General features: G+C 39.8%; 1 protein-coding gene across 1 annotated transcript; it reads left to right on the top strand.

Annotated features, from left to right (window-relative positions):
• The first annotated feature begins 20,546 nt into the window (after positions 1-20,546).
• LOC132644054 (secreted RxLR effector protein 161-like) lies at positions 20,547-21,095 on the top strand. The gene has a single exon (XM_060360601.1). It carries the CDS (start codon positions 20,547-20,549, stop codon positions 21,093-21,095), a length of 549 nt encoding a protein of 182 aa, XP_060216584.1.
• Positions 21,096-25,969: the final 4,874 nt, after the last annotated feature.

Below are 25,969 nucleotides of genomic sequence, written 5' to 3'. Positions count from 1 at the left end.
CAAAATAACTTTTAGAACGAGATATGGCCATTATGAATTCCGGGTGATGTCATTCGGGTTAACTAATACTCTGGCAATGTTTATGAATTTGATGAATAATGTGTTTAAAACTCTCTTGGATCTATTTGTAATAGTGTTCATTGATGATATTCTAGTGTACTCTCGCACAGAGTCAGAGCATGCTGACCATTTACGTATTGTTCTTGGAATTCTTCGAACTCGAGAACTGTATGCAAAATTTTCAAAGTGCAAGTTTTGGCTGAATTCTGTGACATTTTTGGGTCATATTATTTCAGATGATGGCATTCGAGTAGATACTCAGAAAATTGAGGTTGTGAAGACTTGGCCAAGGCCTACAACGCCTACAGAAGTTCGTAGTTTTCTGGGATTGGCAGGTTACTACAGAAGGTTTGTGGAGGGGTTTCCTCTATTTCAGCACCATTGACAAAGCTAACTCAGAAATCAGCAAAATTTCAGTGGAATGAAGTTTGTGAATGCAGTTTTCAAGAATTATAAGATAGGCTAACTTCAGCTCCAGTCTTAACACTCCCAGAAGGGCCAGATGGTTATGTTGTATATTGTGATGCTTCTAGGGTATGGTTTGGATGTGTATTAATGCAACACGGTAAATTCATTGCTTATGCTTCAAGACAGTTGCGGAAGCATGAAAAGAACTACCCAACTCATGATCTAGAATTAGTCACGGTTATTCATGCACTAAAAATGTGGAGGCATTACTTGTATGGTGTACATGTCGATATCTATACAGATCACAAGAGTCTCCAATATATTTTCAAGCAAAAGGAGTTAAATCTACAGCAGAGACGATGGTTAGAACTTCAAAAAGATTATGATGTAAGTATTTTATACCACTCCGGAAAGGCGAATATAGTGGTCGATGCACTTAGCCATAAATAAATGGGAAGTCTATGTGAGATTCCTCCGGAGAAGAAAGAATTAACCCGTGAGCTTCACTAACTAGCCAGCCTTGGAGTTCGCCTAATTGATTCAGGCAGTGCGGTAATTGGTGTTCACAACCTAACTGTTTCATCCTTAGACATGGAGGTAAGAGAACGTCAATATGAAGATCCTCAGTTGAGCTATTATAGAGATACATTTCATGAGAAAGAGAAGTCTCCCTTTTAAACTTCTATAGATGGAGTTCTTAGATACCGAGGCAGGCTATGTGTTCCGAATGTTGCAGAATTACGTCGCCAAATTCTAGAAGAAGCTCATTATTCTTGGTATTCTATCCACCCAGGTGCAACAAAGACGTATCATGATCTCAAATTGATGTATTGGTGGTATGGAATGAAAAAGGACATAGCAGAATTTGTAGCACAATGTCCAAATTGCAAACAAGTGAAAATCGAACATCAAAAGCCAGAAGGATTATTGCAAGCAATGGAGATTCCAACCTGGAAATGGGAAATGATCAATATGGACCTTATTGTAGGGTTACCTCACTCCCGAAGCAAGTATGACTCCATATGGGTGATCGTGGACAGACTCACGAAATTAGCCCATTTCCTTCCAGTTAGAACTACTTACTCAACAGAAGATTATGCAAGATTGTATCTTAAGGAAATAGTGAGACTCCATGGTATTCTGATGTCCATTATTACTGATAGGGGAGCACAATTTACAGCTAAGTTTTGGAAATCCTTCCAAGAAGGATTGGGTACTCAGGTGAAGCTTAGCATAGCATTTCACCCGCAGCCTGATGGGAAAGCCGAACGCACTATTCAGACCTTGGAGGATATGCTAAGAGCATGCGTTCTAGATTTCGGTGGTAGTTGGGATGACCACTTACCCCTTATTGTGTTTACATACAACAACAACTATCATTCCAGTATCCAAATGGCTACGTATGAAGCTCTATATGGAAGGAAGTGTAGATCCCCAATTGGGTGGTTTGAAGTCGGGGAGACACAATTAATAGGCCCTGAGTTGATTCAATAGGCAGTGGAAAAGGTCAAGGTCATCCGAGATCGATTGTTGACAGCCCAAAGTCGTCAGAAATCTTATGCGGACAACCGCTGGCGAGACTTAGAATTTCAAGTTGATGACTGGGTATTCTTAAAGGTGTCTCCAATGAAAGGAGTGATGAGATTTGGTAAGAAATGAAATCTGAGTCCTCTATACATTGGACCTTATAAGGTTGTCCGCAAGGTGGGTCAAGTACTCGGAACTGAAATCAGTCCATCCAGTTTTCCATGTCTCAATGCTCCGTAAGTATGTTGGAGATCCTACTAGGATCGTCCCAGTAGATGATGTTTAAGTGACAGAAAAGTTGGCTTATGAAGAAGTACCCGTTGTCATACTACATAGGAAAGTACGGAGACTTAGAAATAAAGAGGTAGCTTCAGTTAAGGTTTTATGGAGAAATAACAACCAGGAAGAGATGACTTGGGAGGCGGAAGAAAATATGAAAGCCAAGCACCCACATTTATTTCAACCCCCAGAAGAAATCCAAGATGAAACGTCACGATTATGAGGTATGCATGTTTTCTTTTTATGCTTTCGGGTCGTGTGTGGCCAAACTTTATAACTATGATGTTGTGGCCCTATGAGGCATTGTTAATATGGGCCGTTGTGACAGGTTGGTAGTGCCATATTACAGGGGAAACTCCGGCGAAATTTTCGTAAAATTCTCAAGAACTTAACATTCGAGGACGCATGTTTTTAAAGGGGGGAAGAATGTTACACCTCCCATTTTATTTCAAAGAGATTTCGGCTTATTAGTGGTGTATACCTTCGGTACGGTAGTTCGTACCAGAGTTTTGGTCAGGAGATATTTTTCTTGGTATGTGTACAGGTGTATAAGTATGTATTCTTGACATTTCGAGGGAATTGGAAGTGAACGAATCGAATCGGTACAAAACGAAGCAGTTCAGGAAACTGCTGAAACCAGTCAACGTCGACGGCCCAAGGGACGGACCGTCGACACGTCGACGAACCGTTACCTGGCACCGTCGATGAGGTTCCAATCAGACATCTCAGATGGAGGATTGACGGCGCGTGTCGACGGACCGTCGACATGTCGACGTGCCGTCGACCCTGCTCGCCGACCCGCGGATCTGGAAGCTTCTAGCCCTGATTATAAGTATAAGCTCCCACATTTTATTTCATTATTTCTCCCAAGAACAGACGTTATATCACTCTAGAACCTTCTAAAACTCTATCTCTATTTCTACAACCATCTATACCAAGAAATCAAGGGCAAAAGCCAAGATTTAAGAGATTCATATACTATGAAGCCTATTAGGGATTGTGGAGAGTAAGAATTTCTTTGGTATGGAAGTGAAGGATTCCATTCTAATGGAGTACAATGACTCAAGGCTTGTTCCCAAGTGTTTATGGTGATTTTTATGTTTATTTCTTATTATTGAGGGTATTGAGGGGTTGAAAGACTTGGATTATGGAAGAACATAGAATATGGAGCTTAAATGTAGAATCAATGGTATTCTTGAATGATAGTTGACCTGAATCATGACTCTTGATGTATTATGAATAGAATCTTGTTACAAATGACATTGAGAACATGGTATAAACATTAAATGTGAGTAAATTTAGTAGTGCACTATGACCATGATTATGGATGACTTGAAATGAAATTGGGAAATGTGGATAATGCAAATGAATGGAGATTATTGCTTAGGATATTGTGAATGTTATTATAGACGTTTGGGAGTTGATATATGATATGGAGAAAGTTGTATAAACAAAGGAAATGCTGCCCAATTTTCTCTAGCCTTAGTTAAGCTTGTTTATGTGATCGATTAGCTAATTAGTTAATATGAACTCTCTTGAAGGTAGAGACGTGAGCATTGGAAGAGAACGTTCAAGTGATAGAGTAGCCAAACGAAAAGGTATGTAAGGCTAGTCCCTTCCTTCTAAGGCATGATTCTCATGAAATGAACTCCCTTTTCTTTCCATGACTTTCTTACATTCCGGAAAATATGAGTCAACGTTATATAGAGCTCCTTCTGAGACAAAGAATAAGAGATGCGTTTTGAATTCGATAATGGTACTGAGGATCCTATGTCTCGAGATTCTAAATCCTATGATATGACGATAATTATTATTGCTAGACCCACCTTATGATACTAGTTCCTTCAAGGTGAGGTATGTTGATTATGATTTTTCCCATAATAGAATCTGGGGTTCTCGACCTTACGTCACCCCGATATGGTTATTGAAAAAATAAGCAGCTTCAAGAAAGTTTGAAATCATTAAAAATTAAGCTTGATAAGTCTCTGAAATGGACCTTGTCCTCTGATGTAACTGCTACTATGTACAAGCGTGATGGAGACGGGAGTCAGGACATTGGTTTTCAAATGGCCAAAACCCCTTATAATCCCCACAGCAAGTATGTCACTGCCACTGAAAATTAGTTATGGACTTACTGTGGTAATACTGGTCATTACAGGGATACTTGCAGAGCAAAAATTCAATCTTTTTAGAAAAATGTAAATCTTGCTGAGAAGATTTTCAAAGAAAAAGGACCTGGTCCTTGCAAAACAAGAAAAGCTTTGCCTGCATGGACTAAAAGAAGTCTAATTCACCCGTTCCATCATTATAAGGGACCCAAACTAGTTTGTATTCCTCACTCTAATCAATGACTTTGTTTGCAGGCTGAACTGAGAGAAGGCAGTCAAAAATGGTAAAGGATAGTGGTTGCTCTAAGCATATGACTAGAAGAATGGATGATTTTCTCTCACTCAAGGCCTTCCAAAGTGGGAGTGTGTCTTTTGGGAACGACAAGAAAGGATATATTCTTGGTGTTGGGAAAATTGGCAAGACACTCTCCCATGCAATTGAAAATGTGTACTATGTGAATGGATTGAAGTATAGTTTGCTGAGCGTATCTCAAATCTGTGATAAAGGAAATGAAGTCAAGTTCTTGTCTTGCTCCTCATGATCACCAATCTCAAAAACTGGTGAAGTGGTGCTGATAGCAAAAAGGTTCAAGAATATCTATATAGCAGATTTTGAGTCCTTGAATGATGAAGATCTAACATGTCTTGGTACTATGGATGATGCTCCTGAACAATGGCATAGCAGGCTGGGACATGCGAATTTCTCCTTACTGAATAAGCTTGTTGCGAAGGACCTGGTTCATCGGCTACCAAATACAAATTCAAAGATCACAAGGTGTGTGATGCATGTATAAAAGTAAAGTAGGTTAGATGCTCATTCAAACCAAAGAAAGAAGTGAGTACCTCTAGACCACTTGATCTTCTCCGCATGGATCACTGTGGGCCAATGAGAACTCCAAGCAGAGGAGGAAAGAAGTACATCTTTGTGATCGTTGATGACTACTCCAAGTTCACTTGGACTCTGTTTCTAAGAACCAAGTATGAGACCTATCACACCCCAATCCTAATAGGGCATGATGGGCACCCGACTCTTACTTAGAGCCGAGCGAACCCGCTGGTTCTCGTTATACTCATAATCTCACTGGACTCTTAAATCGTGAAATGAAATGCATAATGAAAGCTTTTCAAAACATTCTTTTCGTCTTTCTCAAATCAAGTAAAATTTGTAATCATATGAAATATGTAGAGTAATGCATAATGATACATCGGCTTACATAGCCGCTTACAAGACTGACATACTGTATACATGACTCTGTCTGGAAAAGTCTCTAATGTAAGATATGATATCAAAACCTATGTTGGGACAGGGCCCCAACATACCCATAATGCATATGACTCAACTCATAAGGAAATGCTCCGATGCGGCATCACTCCGAACAGAATGGAGTTTACCAATCCAGCTGATAGCCTGGGACATCCTATAGTCGAGCTACTATATAACTTTCCTACAAAGCAATATGGGGTTGTTGGCATGAAACACAGTGCCCCCAGGCAAAGGGACGTCAGTATGAACAATGTACCGAGTATGTAAGGCAGCAGTAATCATAAAGAATGAGATATAAGTCATAATGAAAGTACGAGAAACAACTTGTAATATGGATAGCCCCGAAGGCAGCGAATACCAATGTAAGTATCCGAAGGCAATGACTAGAAATGTAAATATCCCCGAAGGCAATAATCATGCATGCTTTCATGTAAAACCATTTATCAATCCATAAGTATCCATAGGCCTTCATCGCCATCATATCAATATAACGTACCCGGCCCTAGTGGGACTCAGTGTGTATAACGTACCCGGCCTATATCTAGACTCGGTGTGAATAGCCAACTGATCAGTGGTTGCACATCTACGTGGCATACCCGGCCGACTATAGCGCGGCTCGGTGTCAGTAACATAATGAATACATATATATGTAAATGAATTCATATGAGACTCATAGAATCATTATGGAACCTTTTGATAAGATGTAAGGACATAAGGATTTCAAGTGTCGTTATGAAGCAGTAATGTTCAATAAGTAAAGCTGTCGGAATCATAGACATGGACAATATATAACAAGGTAGCATTTGGGGTCAAGTCATAATTCCCCTAATGTGTCTAAGAGTGGAAGTCACTTTTGGGGTTTATATGTTTGTCTTTCGTTCATATCGTAAAGATCATGCCAAAAAAAGAAAAGGGAATAGCCTTAACATACCTGGGAATCTATCTAATCGTCCAACGTCTACTTCTCGAGCTCGTAAGTCTACAATTAATATTATAATATCACGATTAGACCACTTACACCACTTACAATCTAATTTGTATGCGCATGGAACTTAATGAAATTCGGGCAGCATTTTCTCTATAATTCTTACTCTAATCCAACTCCAAAATAGCTCACAATATATACAATATCATCATCAACAACAACAATATTCATCAGCTATATTCCAAGAATTTCCAGCCACAACACAACTTAGGATATAACCAAGCAGTCGATACAACAACAATAACATCAAAATACGATTTCCCGCTATTAACTCCATATTTCTCATCCTACAATTTAACTATGACCCGGATGAACTTACATATATCAAGAATAGGAGAATTCTTGCCTTATAGCCAAGAACTACTCTTCTTCAATTTTACTTTACTTTGAAGAAAGCCCGGGTTCAACAACACGACCAAACCGAACAACAAGATCGAAGCGGTGAGCGAAACCGTATGTTGTTCTTGAGCAAAAATATACTTTGATCTTATGAAATTTTCATTTTGCTACGTAGAGGAAGTATTATGTTCCTGTGCATACAATTCTTTTTTCATCCAAATCCCTCTCCGTATAGTGAGATAAGTTTGCAAAAATGGAATATCACATTGATTTCCCCAGAATGGAAAATATCTGTCACACTATATTGTTGTTAATCACGTTAGTCCTTCCAAGAAATATATATATTTAGTAAGATATGTACTTTTACCTTATGTTAGTGGACCATGGGTCCCACTAATAAAGATTACCTTCCAAAGGAATACTCCTATAAAGATGCCACATAATTATACCAATTGATTTGTCATCCTAGGTCCTACCTGTCACGACCCAACTAGGGCCCTGACGGGTACCTGGAGCTGATTACCGAGCATCACTTATTATGCTGACTATCATACTCGACCTGGGCATATATCATTCTCAATACTAACTTATCATGAACCAATCTCCAAATAACTCCCAAACATATATATAAGCATGGGCCCATAAGGCTACAAAAATGATATACAAAATACACACTAGTGTATTCATGAGACGTCTACTACCCACGCATACGCATCTACGAGCCTCTACTGGAGTACTAAGACAAAAGGACGGGACAGGACCCCGTCATTGTCACGACCCAGCCCCGTGAGCCGCGACTGGCGCCCTACTTAGCCACCCCAAACAGACTTACAACCAGATCATCATATTAAGACTCATTCAGACTTAACATAAGTTGTTCGAACTGAAAACTAATAGCAGACGTCGTACAAGTATTGAACGAACATTTATCTTAAGCGGTCGCCCGTGCAGAATAGTCATATGAAAATCAGAAGAGTGGCGGAATATACATCGCCCAAATGCACACACACACACATACAACCATATGGGCCGTCTTGGCCATAATAGCATACGGGCCGCTTAAGAACGCAAAACAGAACCACATACGAACACACCGGACCCACGACCCACAAATATGACTACAGGCCTCTACAAACATAACAGAACATACGAACATATGACGGGACAGGGCCCCGCCGTACCCAAATAGTCACAAATGTACAGAATATGCATAGCGAAAAATATATACCAAAAGATAAGCTCCGGATCAAGGGGAGCTCTCCAAAATAGCAGAATGAGTAGCCTAAACCGGAGGATCACCCAAACGAGCGTCTGTACCTGTGGGTAAAGCAGAAGGTACAGAAATCACAATCATGACTGGAGTCAGAAGATACAAAAACGAATATCAAAGTAGCAGATCAAACCTGTGCGAAAGATAAATGTACAGAATGCAAATAAAAAATCATGCATAGGGTTCAGGAGCGTGGCCACCCCCGACACTGGTGCCACAACACATCATACTCCAGAAGTTTTCAAATCTCAGTACATACTCCGAACAAATCGTATCACACACATATCACATCATCAGAACATATCAAATGCCATATCACATCATAACTCCATAGACGGTAACCGGCCCTATGGCGAGGTCTCGGAAACCGTAGCACATCATACTCCCGAATATGGTATAGCGCGCACGATCACAAAGCCGGCCCGGGTACCGACGAACGAAATCATAATGAATGGAACGAACGGAGTTGTGCAGAAACCATATGCATATCAAAAGTAAATTACAGGACTCGACACATAATTACATATATGCATATACCGACATCAGAAGGCTCGAAGTAGGTGTCAAGTCAATCAAAATTAATATATAGAAGTTACGAACTTTCAAGCTACAAAACCTTCGAAAAACAATTCACAGGTCATTTTCTGAAAATTTAGTATCACGCATAGTGCAAAACGTTCAATAACGGTATAGGACATTTCAAACGGACCTTAGAATCATAGGCAAACGATTACTTTTCATATCGGACGGGAATGAGTCAAACAAATCGAATAAGGGAAGCCTCGGGGCTTGCGGGCCCACCTCGAGTCAAATCGAGGCGGCGGACACAAATCACAGACTTTAGGCTCCATAAAGCCATCTATGAAAGTTTCGGAGAGATTCGGACACAGTAGCAAAAGTTATGAAGGTTTGAGCATTCTTTCAACCAAATATAAAGAATATGTTTCAATTGCGCTGAATGAATAGTATCCAAAATTAAACTCGGATTTCCAAGAGCAGAATTATCCCCGAGGGTCCGACCTTAACCTAGTATAACTAGGGCATGCCAAAAGAAGGAAAAGTAGGCTTTACATACCTTAGTCGTGCCTTACGCTCGTCCAATCTTAATTCCTGTTTCGTCCAAAAGACTGCAAATGGTCACATTTACCAATTACTATTCATGAAACTTAAAATTTCAATTCTAGCCAACACTTGTCTATAAATATTTGGGGAGCATCTCCCCTATACATATAGCGCCCCCGAGATTCAACTCGGCTCAAAACAATCGACAACAACCCAACAACAACATCAACAACCTCAAAAATCGCAACAAGACACAATACAACACAACTAGTCTACTTTCCAACATAATGCAACAATTTTCATTCCGACTTCGCATTTTCAAATCAATACCAACATGATCATATTCATTACTAATCAAGATCATTACAATATCATTCGGACGCGTTTCATAACATTTCACAGAATATACAAAATTTCCACCAAAACCATAATTCTTCCAAAACTTCCAACTTTCGACAAAAACTTCCATAACATATTTTTACCTTTCAATTCCATTAACAACCATCATAATTTACATCTTACAATTTCATTTCCATAATTACATAAATCTTCCATAACATTACTAACTTCCTACAACAACTTAACAATGGTTTTTCATGCAAGTTTTTTTTTTTTGGTTCATATTCTTCCACTTACGACACAAAACTTCATCAACATAATTACCATACTAAATAAAATAAATTCATGCCCTCTCCAATCAATATACCACACGGCCACACCATCCATATGCACAATACACAAGATTTTCATACTTTTTATTCATTTCCACATACTACAACATATATATACCTTCCATATCATAACAAAAGCATAAAATCCTTACCTTCTCCAAGACTTTCCACTTGCCACTAGAATTGTCCTCTTGCCAAAATAATTATACCAAGTTGTAGAGAACCTCGAGCTTGGTAGTAATCCCACAAGAATTGAATTTTTGAACCAAAGGAATTGGCTCCAAGAATTTTTCTTTCTTTTTCTCTTCTCTCCTTCTCTTACCCGAATTGCTCTTCTTCTTTTTCTCTCAATTCTTTTGTTTTGATTTCTTGAAAATTCTAGAGATACAAGTCCCATACTTATCCTCTTATACTAATTAGTCATGTGATTAATCACATGACTAATTCCTCATGGGTTGGGCCAAGCATGGCCGGCCACCCTTAAGGAATTGGGCCTCATTTTATTATATATATTTTTTAGCCCAATTTCTCATGAATCATATTTTGTAATTCCCGAAACAAATTTCCAAAATTCCAATTTTTGCCCTTGGCCTCCCTCCGTATTTCCACACCAATATTTTTCATGAACAACACACACATATATTAATTCAAATCACCATTTGACCTTATTCCTTATAATTCAAAATTATTTCGTATTTCCGAAGATTCAAAAATGCCGGATGTAACATCCTCCCCCCCTTTAGAACATTCGTCCTCGAATGTTCAACTGACCTTATGGGGTTTCATCATACTTTGGGGAGGTCTGTATCCTTTAGATTCCGTTTAATCAATATTCCCCATACACCGCAACACTGACTGCGGGGGCTCACCGTTCGGTCCATACGGTCATAACTAGGATGCCATTTGCACCCATATACATTTACCATCATTTCACTTACGATACATCCTCAAACGCCATTCAACTTATTCTGGTTTCCAAGCGGTGTCGTACATTCCTTTCTTCTTCGCCGGCGGAGTTTGCCTTAGCCGATCCGGCTTAGTTAAGGTTTCTAATCATTCGGTACGTCCTATTTTCTTTCAGGTTATCCTGGAGTTCCCATCTGCCTTTTATAGCAACATTTATGAAAATTGGGTATACTTCCCAGGGGGGTCACCCATCCCAGAATTGCTCTAGTTCTAGCACGCTTAACTTCGAAACTTTCATATGTTTTGGCGCGTTAATGCTAATATGATTGCGCCAACTGCCCCACACGACCTTTATCATGTAATTCTAGAGCAAATCGGGGTCTTAGCAAACTTTCCGGAAAGTTTTCATAGCGGGCCCCATTCCGACCTAAAGGGGTCGTTTGTTCTTCTAGCTATATGATTTATCGTCTTAGCCTTCCAAATTCCCTATATTCGCCTCTCACCTGTGTAGATAGTTGCATCGAATGGTTCCATGGGTTCGAATTTTTACCCTACTTTTACCAACACGCAGAAGGGGAAGATCACGCAATATAATGAAATATAGATCTATCATTGCACATATTCATTCGGAAAAGGTTAATAATATACCTGGGTCTGCGTCTGGTGATGCCTCTGGGTCCTGCCGACCAGTCAAAGCGTATATGCGGTTCGAGGGACCGCTAGTATCAGAACCCCCGCCACGGCCTCTACTGCGGCCCGCTGGTGCTGGCATACCTTGCCCCGTAGGGCGCGTGGCTGAAGGAGTAGATGACGAACCAGCAACGGTTCTCGTCGGCTGTGTTGCACTACCAGAACCGCCCGCCCACGGACAATCTCGCATCACATGGCCCTGGCGGCCGCAAGAAAAACATGCCCCTGTAGCCCAGTAGCACTCTCCTAGGTGCGATCTCCCACAATACGAACACTGGGGCATAGGTGGCCTAGTCTGACTGGGACCCCTGGTCGCCTGAGGACATGGGGCTCTGGAACTCTGGTTTGCCCTGGACGGTCCTGCGCCATCAAATCGCTTACTGGCAGACTGTGTGTCCCGGCCTAACGGAGGGAAGTATCCACTGGACTGATACAGAGGCTGCCCGCCCCGGGAATCTCCAGAATACCCCGCTGATCTGGCCCTCTTGGGCCGCCTCCTGTCATAATCTCTACTGGGCTGATTTGCTCAGTGCCGGTCCTCCATCCCCTGGGCGTAGGCCTGTAACCTGGCAATGTCCATGTCTGTTTGCGCCGCCATAGACATGCAACTATCAACCAAATAGGGATCCAGCCCTATCACATATCTGTGCATCCGATCGGCCATGTCCGCCACTATAGTAGGAGCATACCGGGCCAGATAATCAAACTCCAAATTGTACTCACGAACACTCCGACCCCTCTGCTTTATCTGCAAGAACCTATCAACTCTCGCCCTCCGCAACTCCGGGGGCAAAAAGTGGCGAAGAAAAGCGGCCTCGAACTCATTCCAAGTGGCTGGGGGAGCACCCTCGCCCCTGGATAGCTCCCAGGACTCATACCAATTTGCGGCAACATCTCGCAACCGGTGCGAGGCCAACTCAACAGACTCAGTCGCTGAAGCCCTTACCAGTCCTAATGAGCGCTGCATCCCCCGAATGAAATCGTGGGGGTCCTCATCGGGCTTAGACCCGAAAAACTCTGGGGGCCCACATGTTAGAAAATCACGGACCCTCAAACTGTCACGTCTATCATCATCGTCACCCCTGGGTCCGCGTCCACGAACCTGTCCAGCTACCAAGGTCGTCAGTAACTGCACCGCTTCCCGCAACGTCCTATCCTCCGCTTCGTGCTGGGGAGCTGGAGGCGCGGGCGCTGGGGCAGCTGGAGCTGCTGATGGACCCGCTCCAGCCCCCTCTGGTGGTGGTGTAACTGAGCCCTCTGACTGTAACACAATACCGGGCCTGGTCTGAGCACGAGCCCGTGTAACCCGCGGTATCTGGCTGGTCTCTCCCGTCTTCGCCTTGCCCTTCTGGGCAGCCGTTGCCTTTTTCGGAGGCATCACTGAAAAACATAACAGTTCGTCAGAGGAGAAATCATCCTAATAACACGGCTCTAACGCACGATCTAAGATCCAAAGAAAAGGTAACATCCTAAATGTCCTGTAGCCTCCTGTTTGTAGATGTGGTGCACAACACACCGATAAACAAGACTCTACGAGACACGGCCTGTAGACATTCTGAGGACAAACTGCTCTGATACCACTTCTGTCACGACCCAGCCCTGTGAGCCGCGACTGGCGCCCTACTTAGGCACCCCAAACAGACTTACAACCAGATCATCATATTAAGACTCATTCAGACTTAACATAAGTTGTTCGAACTGAAAACTAATAGCAGACGTCGTACAAGTATTGAACGAACATTTATCTTAAGCGGTCGCCCGTGCAGAATAGTCATATCAAAATCAGAAGAGTGGCGGAATATACATCGCCCAAATGCACACACACACATACAACCATATGGGCCGTCTTGGCCATAATAGCATACGGGCCGCTTAAGAACCACATATGAACACACCGGACCCACGACCCACAAATATGACTACAGGCCTCTACAAACATAACAGAACATACGAACATATGACGGGACAGGGCCCCGCCGTACCCAAATAGTCACAAATGTACAGAATATGCATAGCGAAAAATATATACCAAAAGATAAGCTCCGGATCAAGGGGAGCTCTCCAAAATAGCAGAATGAGTAGCCTAAACCGGAGGATCACCCAAACGAGCGTCTGTACCTGTGGGTAAAGCAGAAGGTACAGAAATCACAATCATGACTGGAGTCAGAAGATACAAAAACGAATATCAAAGTAGCAGATCAAACCTGTGCGAAAGATAAATGTACAGAATGCAAATAAAAAATCATGCATAGGGTTCAGGAGCGTGGCCACCCCCGACACTGGTGCCACAACACATCATACTCCAGAAGTTTTCAAATCTCAGTACATACTCCGAACAAATCGTATCACACACATATCACATCATCAGAACATATCAAATGCCATATCACATCATAACTCCATAGACGGTAACCGGCCCTATGGCGAGGTCTCGGAAACCGTAGCACATCATACTCCCGAATATGGTATAGCGCGCACGATCACAAAGCCGGCCCGGGTACCGACGAACGAAATCATAATGAATGGAACGAACGGAGTTGTGCAGAAACCATATGCATATCAAAAGTAAATTACAGGACTCGACACATAATTACATATATGCATATACCGACATCAGAAGGCTCGAAGTAGGTGTCAAGTCAATCAAAATTAATATATAGAAGTTACGAACTTTCAAGCTACAAAACCTTCGAAAAACAATTCACAGGTCATTTTCTGAAAATTTAGTATCACTCATAGTGCAAAACGTTCAATAACGGTATAGGACATTTCAAACGGACCTTAGAATCATAGGCAAACGATTACTTTTCATATCGGACGGGAATGAGTCAAACAAATCGAATAAGGGAAGCCTCGGGGCTTGCGGGCCCACCTCGAGTCAAATCGAGGCGGCGGACACAAATCACAGACTTTAGGCTCCATAAAGTCATCTATGAAAGTTTCGGAGAGATTCGGACACAGTAGCAAAAGTTATGAAGGTTTGAGCATTCTTTCAACCAAATATAAAGAATATGTTTCAATTGCGCTGAATGAATAGTATCCAAAATTAAACTCGGATTTCCAAGAGCAGAATTATCCCCGAGGGTCCGACCTTAACCTAGTATAACTAGGGCATGCCAAAAGAAGGAAAAGTAGGCTTTACATACCTTAGTCGTGCCTTACGCTCGTCCAATCTTAATTCCCGTTTCGTCCAAAAGACTGCAAATGGTCACATTTACCAATTACTATTCATGAAACTTAAAATTTCAATTCTAGCCAACACTTGTCTATAAAAATTTGGGCAGCATCTCCCCTATACATATAGCACCCCCGAGATTCAACTCGGCTCAAAACAATCGACAACAATCCAACAACAACATCAACAACCTCAAAAATCGCAACAAGACACAATACAACACAACTAGTCTACTTTCCAACATAATGCAACAGTTTTCATTCCGACTTCGCATTTTCAAATCAATACCAACATGATCATATTCATTACTAATCAAGATCATTACAATATCATTCGGACGCGTTTCATAACATTTCACAGAATATACAAAATTTCCACCAAAACCATAATTCTTCCAAAACTTCCAACTTTCGACAAAAACTTCCATAACATATTTTTACCTTTCAATTCCATTAACAACCATCATAATTTACATCTTACAATTTCATTTCCATAATTACATAAATCTTCCATAACATTACTAACTTCCTACAACAACTTAACAATGGTTTTTCATGCAAGTTTTTTTTTTTTGGTTCATATTCTTCCACTTACGACACAAAACTTCATCAACATAATTACCATACTAAATAAAATATATTCATGCCCTCTCCAATCAATATACCACACGGCCACACCATCCATATGCACAATACACAAGATTTTCATACTTTTTATTCATTTCCACATACTACAACATATATATACCTTCCATATCATAACAAAAGCATAAAATCCTTACCTTCTCCAAGACTTTCCACTTGCCACTAGAATTGTCCTCTTGCCAAAATAATTATACCAAGTTGTAGAGAACCTCGAGCTTGGTAGTAATCCCACAAGAATTGAATTTTTGAACCAAAGGAATTGGCTCCAAGAATTTTTCTTTCTTTTTCTCTTCTCTCCTTCTCTTACCCGAATTGCTCTTCTTCTTTTTCTCTCAATTCTTTTGTTTTGATTTCTTGAAAATTCTAGAGATACAAGTCCCATACTTATCCTCTTATACTAATTAGTCATGTGATTAATCACATGACTAATTCCTCATGGGTTGGGCCAAGCATGGCCGGCCACCCTTAAGGAATTGGGCCTCATTTTATTATATATATTTTTTAGCCCAATTTCTCATGAATCATATTTTGTAATTCCCGAAACAAATTTCCAAAATTCCAATTTTTGCCCTTGGCCTCCCTCCGTATTTCCACACCAATATTTTTCATGAACAACACACACATATATTAATTCAAATCACCATTTGACCTTATTCCTTATAATTCAAAATTATTTCGTATTTCCGAAGATTCAAAAATGCCGGATGTAACAGTCATACCCAAATATGTACACAAAAGAATGTATCAATAAATGGCACCTCTGGAGTAGTGGGGTGCTCCTGTATAGCTGCTAATAGCCTCCTATGAATCTGCACCGTATCCCTGTCTACCTGTGGGCATGACACAACGTCCATAAAAAGAAGGACGTCAGTACGAACAATGTACTGAGTATGTAAGGCATGTACAATAGCATAAGAAAGACATAGAGAAACATAAAGCTGGGAGCAAACCTGTAACTGAATGCCTCTTAAGGCGCAGTCATGTATGCTAACTTTTACAATAAAAATGATATCATATCATACATATATAAGCTGCTCATATAGGTGAAGTGTGATCTTCATTAGCCCGCGTTCAGGCCTCCCGCGCCAGGGTATAAGCTGCCCACTGCAGTGGTGTGTCTGCCCGACCATATAGGCATTGTGTAATCATACATAAAAATAACATAAGCTTGCATGAGAGTCCAAGTGAAAGATACAACTCTATTGGAGTGACGTAAGGTCGGTAACCTCCGATTATGTTATGGAATAGTCATGATCGTCATGTCTCACCTTAAAGAAACTAATAACATGAGGTGAGGCTATCAACAAGTAGCCGCATCAATGAAATCATAAAAGAAATAAGAATATCGAGCTTATCATAGCATCAATATCAACATTATTGTCATTATCATTATCATGGAACATAGCCCATCTCTATCTCATAAAACGCCCTTAAGAATCTTTAACCTTCCTCTTTTAGAGTCTAAGAATATCATGGGAATATAGAAAATAAGTCAACAAAAAAAGAGTCATTCCTTTGAAAGAAGGGACTAGCCTTACATACCTTTACGTCTCCTTAACTCTATCGACTAAGTGCTTTCCTTCCAAGCTCGTGATTCTACATTCAAGAGAATCCATACTAAAATTAGATAACCGGAAACATACTTAAGTTTAAGCTAAAGCTAATGAAAATTAGGTAGGATCACCTTTGTTTCTACAACTTTCTCCATATAATATAACAACTCCCAAACATCAACAACAACACCCACAATATCATAATCAATAAACTTTGTTAAGCTAGACATTATTCAATTCCCAAAATTCCCTCTCAAAGTCATCCATAACCATAGCTATATCCTCATATAATACTTCTTTAACATCATCTATATCATTTAAGCAAGATTATACTCATAACATGTCAAGAATTATTATTCAAGTCAAGTTACTATTCAAGAATACCATTATTTTCACATTTGAGCTCCATATTCCAGTTTCTTCCTCAATCCAAGTCTTTCAACCACTCAATATTCTTAATAACATGAAATGATCATAAAACTCACATTTGATGATGTAGGAATGAGCTTTGGATAAAAATACGTCACTTGGAGAAAACCCTAACTTCATTTCCAAGGAAATTTCTAGCTTCCATGAACCCTAGTTACCATTCTTGCACTTGGTTCCACTAATTATTGGTGTTTGATCCTTGATATCCCTTGAATTGGTGTTAATAAAATGTTGGAATATTCTAGAGCTCTTGAGAGAGGTGGAGGAAATAAGAAAAATGAGAAATTAGAACTTGGAACTTATATTTATACTTGGAGAAAAAGGTGTCCCGAGCAAGTTATACAGACACTTATACGGTTCGTATAACTTTATACGGTCCGTATAAGTGACGGTATACCACCATTAGGGATTTTCCCTTTTAGTAAAGGTTATACAGACCCTTATACGGACCGTATAAGTGGTAGTATAACTCCATTTTTCCGAAGTTAATCTCATCATTTCGTTTGATCTCCAATCCTTATGGAATATTCTTAACACTTGTTTAACACTCCATTAAAAATCTAAATATCCTCATAACTCCTCTCCAAGGCATTACCAATCAATCCTTAACTCGATAGTTGCAAAATCTTCCCCAAGCACAACTTATACTTCACCTTCCTCAACGAGCTTTCTTCTCTTGTCTCAAATGTATTTGGAATCTTAATTAGAATCATTAAGTACCCCTTCTTACTTGTGGGGACATCATATACATCTTACCCTACACTAGTCTATTTACCACGTAATGACATGAATATTTTCGAGGTGTAACACTACCATCGTTGCTGCCACGTAGTGGGAGAATATCCACACTATTTTCTCCATAATCCACTAATTAATTATTAATCTCCCAATAAAATTCAACATTTAACAAATTTCTCACATGATTTCTTGATCTCAATTCCCATAAATAGTACTTATATACTCATTATTATACTCATGTGATATAGCACTAGTCCATAACCTCATTTGTCATACATAAAATATTATTTGCAATCATCGTCGTCACACTTTTCCATCTTAAATCATTTCGGGACTTCATTCCTCGTATACACCGAGTTCTTGATTTTCATGCTTGAATATGACCAAATCCTACGGCCTCGGGAAAATTTCTCATGTTGGACGGTTCAATTTCCTGGTCCAAAAATACAGGATTTTATAGCTTGGACTGTATTTCATTCAAATAAATTTTGAACCTCGACGAAACTTATTTTCTTCGATTGGTTTAACTTCAAATCCTTACGATACATCTGTACCATCACTCTAACCACCTACAAGCTTAAGGGATAACCTCACTTCCGTTACCAATGTCATTTTAACTCGCACGCTTTCCAACGCATGAAAACGCGAGATGTAACAAGACCTTTCCCATGTTTGTTGCTTTCTTGAAACAAATTCAGGTGAAGTTGGGAAATCACGTTGTGAGCATTAGATCTGATCATGGAACAGAGTTCAAGAATGAAAAGTTTGATGAATTCTGTGCTGCAAATGGTATAAGCCATAACTTCTCTGCTCCTAGAGCACCCGAGCAAAATGAGGTTGTAGAAAAGGAAAAACATGACACTTGAAGATATGGCCAGAACCATGTTGATTGCCAGTAGTGTGTCCAAGAGTTTCTGGGTTGAAGCAATCAACACTGCTTGTTACCTGATTAATAGATGCATGATCAGGTCCTTACTTAAAAAGATTCCCTATGAGCTACCCAGTGGGAGAAAGCCCAAGCTTACTTACCTAAGAGCATTTGGATGCAAATGCTTCATAATAAAAAATGGTAGGGAAGCCTTGGGAAACCTTGATGCTAGAAGAGATAAAGGAATTTTTCTTGGATACTCCTCTCAAAGAAAGGCTTACAAAGTCTACAACAAAAGAACCCAGTGTGTAGAAGAGAATGTGCACATGATCTTTGATGAATCAAACAACTTGAGTAGCAAAGAGGCACACATTGTTAAAGCTGAAGATGGTGAGTTCACAAAAACCCCTGATGAATCCATCAAAATCTCAAATGGAATGCCTGAATTGATTAGTCAGATTAAACAAAGTGATAAAGAAGTTGCAGTAGAATCTCCAGAAGGGATTGAGGAACCTAGTCCCCCCTTTACTTCTCTCGAAGCTAAAGATCGGGTAGTTGATGCGGTATCAGGTATTCCTGAGGTTGAACAAAGACATGAAGGTCATGCTCCTACTGATGTCAATAATGAATCAATTATAGAGGAACCTGGTCCCTCGAATCTTGAGGTTCAAATATCCAATTGGAAGCACAAGGTGTCCCATCCTCTCCACAATGTGATAACTCCCTTAGACTTTGGTATTCAAACTAGGTCTATGGTAAGAAATATGTTTGTCTTCTCAGCCTTCCTATCTCAAATTGAACCTAAGGATATCAAGGAAGCATTGAAAGATGCGGACTAAATAGCTGCTATAAAGAGCACCATTAATTTGAGAGAAACAAAGTGTGGCACCTGGTCCCTAGGCCTTCAGACAGAACAGTAATTGGGACTAGGTAGGTATTCCGAAACAAACTCGATGAATTTGGAAACACTACAAGGAACAAGGCAAGGCTGGTAATTCAAGGCTACAATTAAGAAGAAGGAATAGACTATGATGAGACGTTTTCTCCTGTTGATAGAATGCAAGAAATCAGGATCCTTATTGCCTTTGCATCTCAATGGAATTCAAACTGTTCCAGATGGATGTTAAAATTGCCTTCCTTTATGGATACCTGAAGGAGGAAGTCTTTGTGAAGAAACATCCTAGCTTTGAAAGTGATGAGCATCCTCACTATGTGTTCAAGTTGGACAAGGCTCAATATGGGTTAAAGCAAGCTCCTCGGGCATGGTATGAAAGATTGTCAAAATTTCTTCTTGAAAATGGCTTTACAAGAGGAAAAATTGAGAACACCTTATTCTTGAAGAAAAGAGGAAGAAATTTGTTGATTTTGCAAGTTTATTTTGATGGCATCATTTTTGGTGCTACAAATGACTCTCTTTGTGAAGAATTTGCCAAACTCATGGGAAGTGAAGTTGAAATGAGCATTATGGGGGAGCTGAATTTCTTTCTAGGATTGCAAGTAAAGAAAACCTTAAAAGGAACCACGATCAGTCAATAAAAATACATCAAGGAGCTGATTAAAAGATTTTGATATGGAAAATGCCAAGCCTATTGATACACCCATAGCCACTGCTACTCGGCCAGGCATGGATGAACCTGGTTCTCCTGTCAATGAAACCATGTATAGGGGTATCATTGGATCCTTACTTAACCTAATTACCAGCAGTCCAGACATTGTCTTTAGTGTTGGATTGTGTGCTAGGTTCCAATCATGCCCAAAGGAATCTCATTTGAAGGCTGCAAAAAGAATTCTGAGCTATCTCAAAGGGACCACGGACCTGGTCCTCTTCTATCCTTTAGGAGATAACTTTGACTTGGTTGGATATGATAATGTTGATTATGCTGGATATCTTGTGGATAGAAAAAGCACATCTGGAATGACACATTTTCTAGAGTCATGCCTAATCTCATGGGCTACAAAGAAACAAAACTCAGTGGCTCTTTCTACTGCTGAAGCAGAATATGTTGTAGCTACCTCTTGTTGTGCTCAACTTTGCTGGATCAAACAACAGCTTGAGGACTTTGGTGTGCTTACTGATTGTGTGATAATACAAGTGCACTCAACATGGCGAAAAATCTAGTGCAACATAAAATAACCAAGCACATTGATGTTAGGTACCATTTCCTAAGGGATAATGTCGAAAAGGGGTTGATCTATATGAAGTTTTGCAAGATAGAGGATCAGGTTGCAGATATCTTTACCAAGGCACTAAGAAGAGAGCACTTTGAAAGAAATAGTCTGCAGTTGGGCTTGATCAAGCTCAACTAGTTGCTTCTATTCTAGTCCCCTATTTGATTGCCTATGAGAAGAGGTCAGGTACAATGCTGAAGGTGTTTTTTGGCGGCATCTAACTCACTTTTATACTGTGATAGGTATACACACATGGCATTTCTAGGACAACATAAGTATAGGTGACATTACGTTTCTCAGAGTTTTTGCCTGCTTTTTCAAAATTGTCAAGGAACCTGGTTCCTGTGACTTAGATTAGTAGTCTCTTCAGTACTTATATGCTTTTTAAATAACTTAAAGTGCCATGTCATTAATTCCCTTCTCGCCTAAATCTCAAAACTTCACGCTCCAACCTGACACCCTCTTCCCACAACCAATCACCATCTGTTCCTTCCCTCAATCACTTTTATCGCTCTCTTTCCTAAAATTCCTAAAGTACTCTGCTTCACTCTCTCTCTCTCTCTCTCTCTCTCTCTCTCTCTCTCTCTCTCTCTCTCTCTCTCTCTCTCTCTCTCTCTCTCTCTTTCTACTCAAGACAATAAGAATCCAAAATTATACATTATTCCTTCTTTGTGTCTTCTTGCTTCCAAGCCACTTATGTCTCAACATAATGCCTTATCTCCGTTTGAACTTAAAATGAATCCCACCTTCTCACCATCCAAAAACCCAGCGCCACTAGACTCAACACTGTAAGAATTATCCCCAAAAGACCCAATCCTCATAGACCAAAACTCTTTTGTCACACCAATAAGGCCATTGATTTCTAGTCTCCCTAAGCCTCACACTCATAAACCACAAAGAAATTTGTGTCCTCCTTTACAAACCTTGTTTCCACTGACAAGCTCGACTCTGAAGAGAGTTGTCAGACAATGTCCGTCTCAAAATATCTTCAAAATACTGATGAGATCGAAGATAAAGATGATGATGTCGAGGTTTGCTAGTCTACGGTGACTAAAGTTGTAGGTACAAAGGATCAGGGTACTATTTGTCACACCCCTTTTTGGGCCCCGTGCGAAGAACGCGCAGGTTTTTATTATTTAAAGGTTTTGTTCAATTGAAGTGATGATTTTGAAAAGGGATTATTTATTTACAGAATCGTCACTTGGAATTGAGTTTTGGTGTTTCAAGTCACCTTATTGAATCCCTAATCAAAAGGAAATGACTCTTTATTTTTTGTCTGCGAAAATAAAAGACTGGGTAAGGAATTCTATTGACCAGGGAGAAAGTATTAGGCATTGCCCGAGTCCTGTGTTTCTAGCACGGTCTCTTTTAAAAACTTATACTTGGTTATAATTAATTCTTGGATAAAAAGTGTTTTAATTGTTTAAACTTAGGGGCGTGTATGCACACAAGGTCTTTCATTAATTATATATTATTAAAGTGTCAACGAGCGGGATGGCGCACATGACTTTTCTTTAATTATATGCATTTAACCAAGGAACGGGTCTGTCCCCAAGGTCAACACAATTATTATTAGAGGGTCAAGGAGCGGGATGGCCCACATGACATTTCTTTAATTATATGCATTTAACCAAGGAACTGGTCTGTCCACATGGTCAACACAATTATTATTAGAAGGTCAAGGAGCGGGATGACCCACATGACTTTTCTTTAATTATATGCATTTAACCAAGGAACGGGTCTGTCCACATGGTCAACACAATTATTATTAGAGGGTCAACGAGCGGGATGGTCCACATGACTTTTCTTTAATTATATGCATTTAACCAAGGAACGGGTCTATCCACATGGTCAACACAATTTAAGACACGCCCAAAGAGTCTACCGTTATAAGGATTATTCGTCTCTTAAATCTGAGACGCTTTATTTTATAATTTTAGTCATTTTTCTCTCTTTGACAACGGGTTTTGAAACGTGCTCGCAACCCATCTCGCTCCCTTACAGTTGATTTTTCTGCTCTTTTCTTTTATACTTGACAACGGGGTTTAAAATGATTTTCATCCCATCTCGCTCATCTCACAATTGAAATTAAACTGGGCCTTACATAATTGTCTTGGCCGAAAACTTTGTCTTATCCTAGCCGAAATAAAACTCCGCCCCATTTAATATCCGACATAAAAAGAATCAATACGAAGCCATATAAAGTAAATGCCCAAACAAGATAATAATCCTACACATCCTAACTATCCAAAACTATAGTATGAAAAGGCAATGAAATATTGACATCAGTAAAACAACTTAATTATATTAAAGCAACTGGAAAATGATAGAAGTTCCTTTTGGAAACCAACTTGGTTAACTTTTATCATCTCTTTTAGTTTCTTTAAGAAGGCAAGCTAATATAATACTCCATGATATGTGGATTTTGAAAAATGTTTCTCTAATCATATTAATTCTAAGAAAACGTGATTAGCACATCCGTATTGATACAGTACTTGTTCTTAACATTTTTTTTGTCATGCTAGTCAAATCCTAACTCTCATTGCTGAGTATTAAATGAACAAACCCAAACAAGAAGACAACACATTAACATACTTGAAATAACATTCAAACCCAGTAATCCATAATCAGTATAGGACTTTATAAGCATTCATTCATAATATTTATTTAATAGTCTCAAAGAAATAACACAATTTTTTTGGGACAATTTTTGATATATTCAACTAACAACAGGAAATTCAAATTACACCAAAGAAACATAGAAATGAAATTGCAAAATTAACAGATCTTAATTCCGAATCTAGATAAGCTCCAAGTAATGATACCTGGAAAAGAAAGAGATAGTAGAGTGAGGAAAGAGAAGAAGAGAAGAGAATAGAAGAAAGAGTGAGGAAAGAGGAAGAAGGGAGAGAAAGGAGAGAAAGATACCAAAATTCAGTTATCCTATGCTCTAATCTGTGAGTTTGTTATAGCAACAACTCAACAAATCTAGGCCCTTCATCTTCATTAATGTTGAATTAATCTAGAGCATCCATGTGTGTTACCACGTGTTTTAACTTCATTCGTTATTTCTTATTCCACTTTCAACTAATTTATTGAGCTCATGACATTCCCGGTAGCTTCAAACAATCCTTGACCTCAAGGATTATCTCTAAAATCAGGAAACTTATTTAGCAGATCAGTGTAGTTCTCTTAAGTTGCATCCTCAGGTGGAAGATTTGTCCATTGCACAAGCACTTTCCCAGCAGCTATATTCCCATTCTTAACCATCTGTCTTTGCAGAATAGCTAATGGACTGACCAAGAATTGACCATCAGCATTAGTAATTGGCAAATCTTTCTAGACAAGTACTCTGTTGCCCAATTTTCTTTTGAGTAAGGAGACATGAAAGACATGATGAATATGAGATGATGGGGGTAATTCTAATTTGTAGGCTACTGGCCCAACCTTCTCCAACACTATATAAGGACCATTATATTTTGAACTTAATTTCAAGTTCCTCCTCAGAACCAGTGATGACTGTCTATAAGGCTGAAGCTTAAGGAACACCTTGTCGCCAACTGCAAATACCCTTTCAATTCAATTCTGATCTACATACATTTTCATTCTATCTTGAACCTGCACCAAATGATCTTTAAGAAGTTGTTGTAGTTGTTGTCTTTGCATAAACAAGTCTTCAGTAGCAGGAACTATAGACTCCAACATTGGTCCTAATGATATATGAGGTGGAGTTCACCCATAAAGAGCCTCAAAAGGGGTACACTGAAGGCTGTAGTGGTAGTCTGTATTATACCACCACTCAGCTAAGGGCAACCATTGTTTCCACTGAATTGGTCTGCTTGAAGTCATGCACCTTAAATAGGTTTCTACACATCTATTGACCCTCTCGGCTTGGCCATCGGTTTGAGGATGGTAAGCAGTACTGTACTTAAGTTGAGCTCCCACTAGCTTGAAGAACTCTTGCCAAAAGTTACTCATAAAAACCTTGTCTCTATCAGATACAATGGACTCAGGAAATCCATAGAGAGGCGCACCCTTTTCATGAACTTCCATGGAGAGAGTACACCCTTTTCATGAACTTCTTAGCCACCTGGAGTGCTGTAAAGGGATGTGACAAGGCCATAAAATGGGCAAACTTGGTCATTCTATCCACCACCACAAAGATGACATCCTTGCCTCTTGATTTGGGAAGTCCTTCTATAAAATCCATGCTAATATGCCTCCAAGCCTGGTCTGGAATAGGTAGAGGCTGGAGAAGACCGGGATATTGAACATTCTCCTCTTTGTTCCTTTGACAGAGTTCACAAGTGGCCACATACTCATTTACCAGTTCCTTCATTCTAAGCCAATAGAAAACCTGAGATAATCTTTTCAAGGTACCTTGTTGTCCTGAATGGCCCCCAACAGATGAGTCATGAAATGTTTGAAGCAATTGTTGCCTTAAATTACCTGTTCCTCCAACTAAGATCTTTCCCTTCCTTCTGAGTACCCTTGAGGTGTAACTGTAGAAACTTGGGCCTTGTTGATTTACAGTTACTTGAGCCGGTAGCTCAGTGATCATTGGATCACCCTCATAACTGGTTTGTATATCTATCATCCATCTAGGTATTGTAGTGCTAATGGCCATGACAGTAGCACTCTGAGAAGTGCCTACAGTGGTGTCTTCAAACTTCCTTAAGAGAGCACCTGCAACTTTATTCTCATTTCCTTTTTTAGACTACACTTCATAATCAAGTCCCAAAAGCTTGGTCAGTCCCTTTTGTTGAATAGCAGTTGTCACCTTTTGCTCAAGTAAATACTTAAGACTGTGATGATCAGTATTAA

This window comes from Lycium barbarum, chromosome 6 (genome assembly GCF_019175385.1).
Source record: "Lycium barbarum isolate Lr01 chromosome 6, ASM1917538v2, whole genome shotgun sequence".
Taxonomy (NCBI): Eukaryota; Viridiplantae; Streptophyta; class Magnoliopsida; order Solanales; family Solanaceae; genus Lycium; species Lycium barbarum.
Note: the sequence above shows the minus strand (reverse complement) of the source record. Positions and strands in the feature narration are given on the sequence as shown.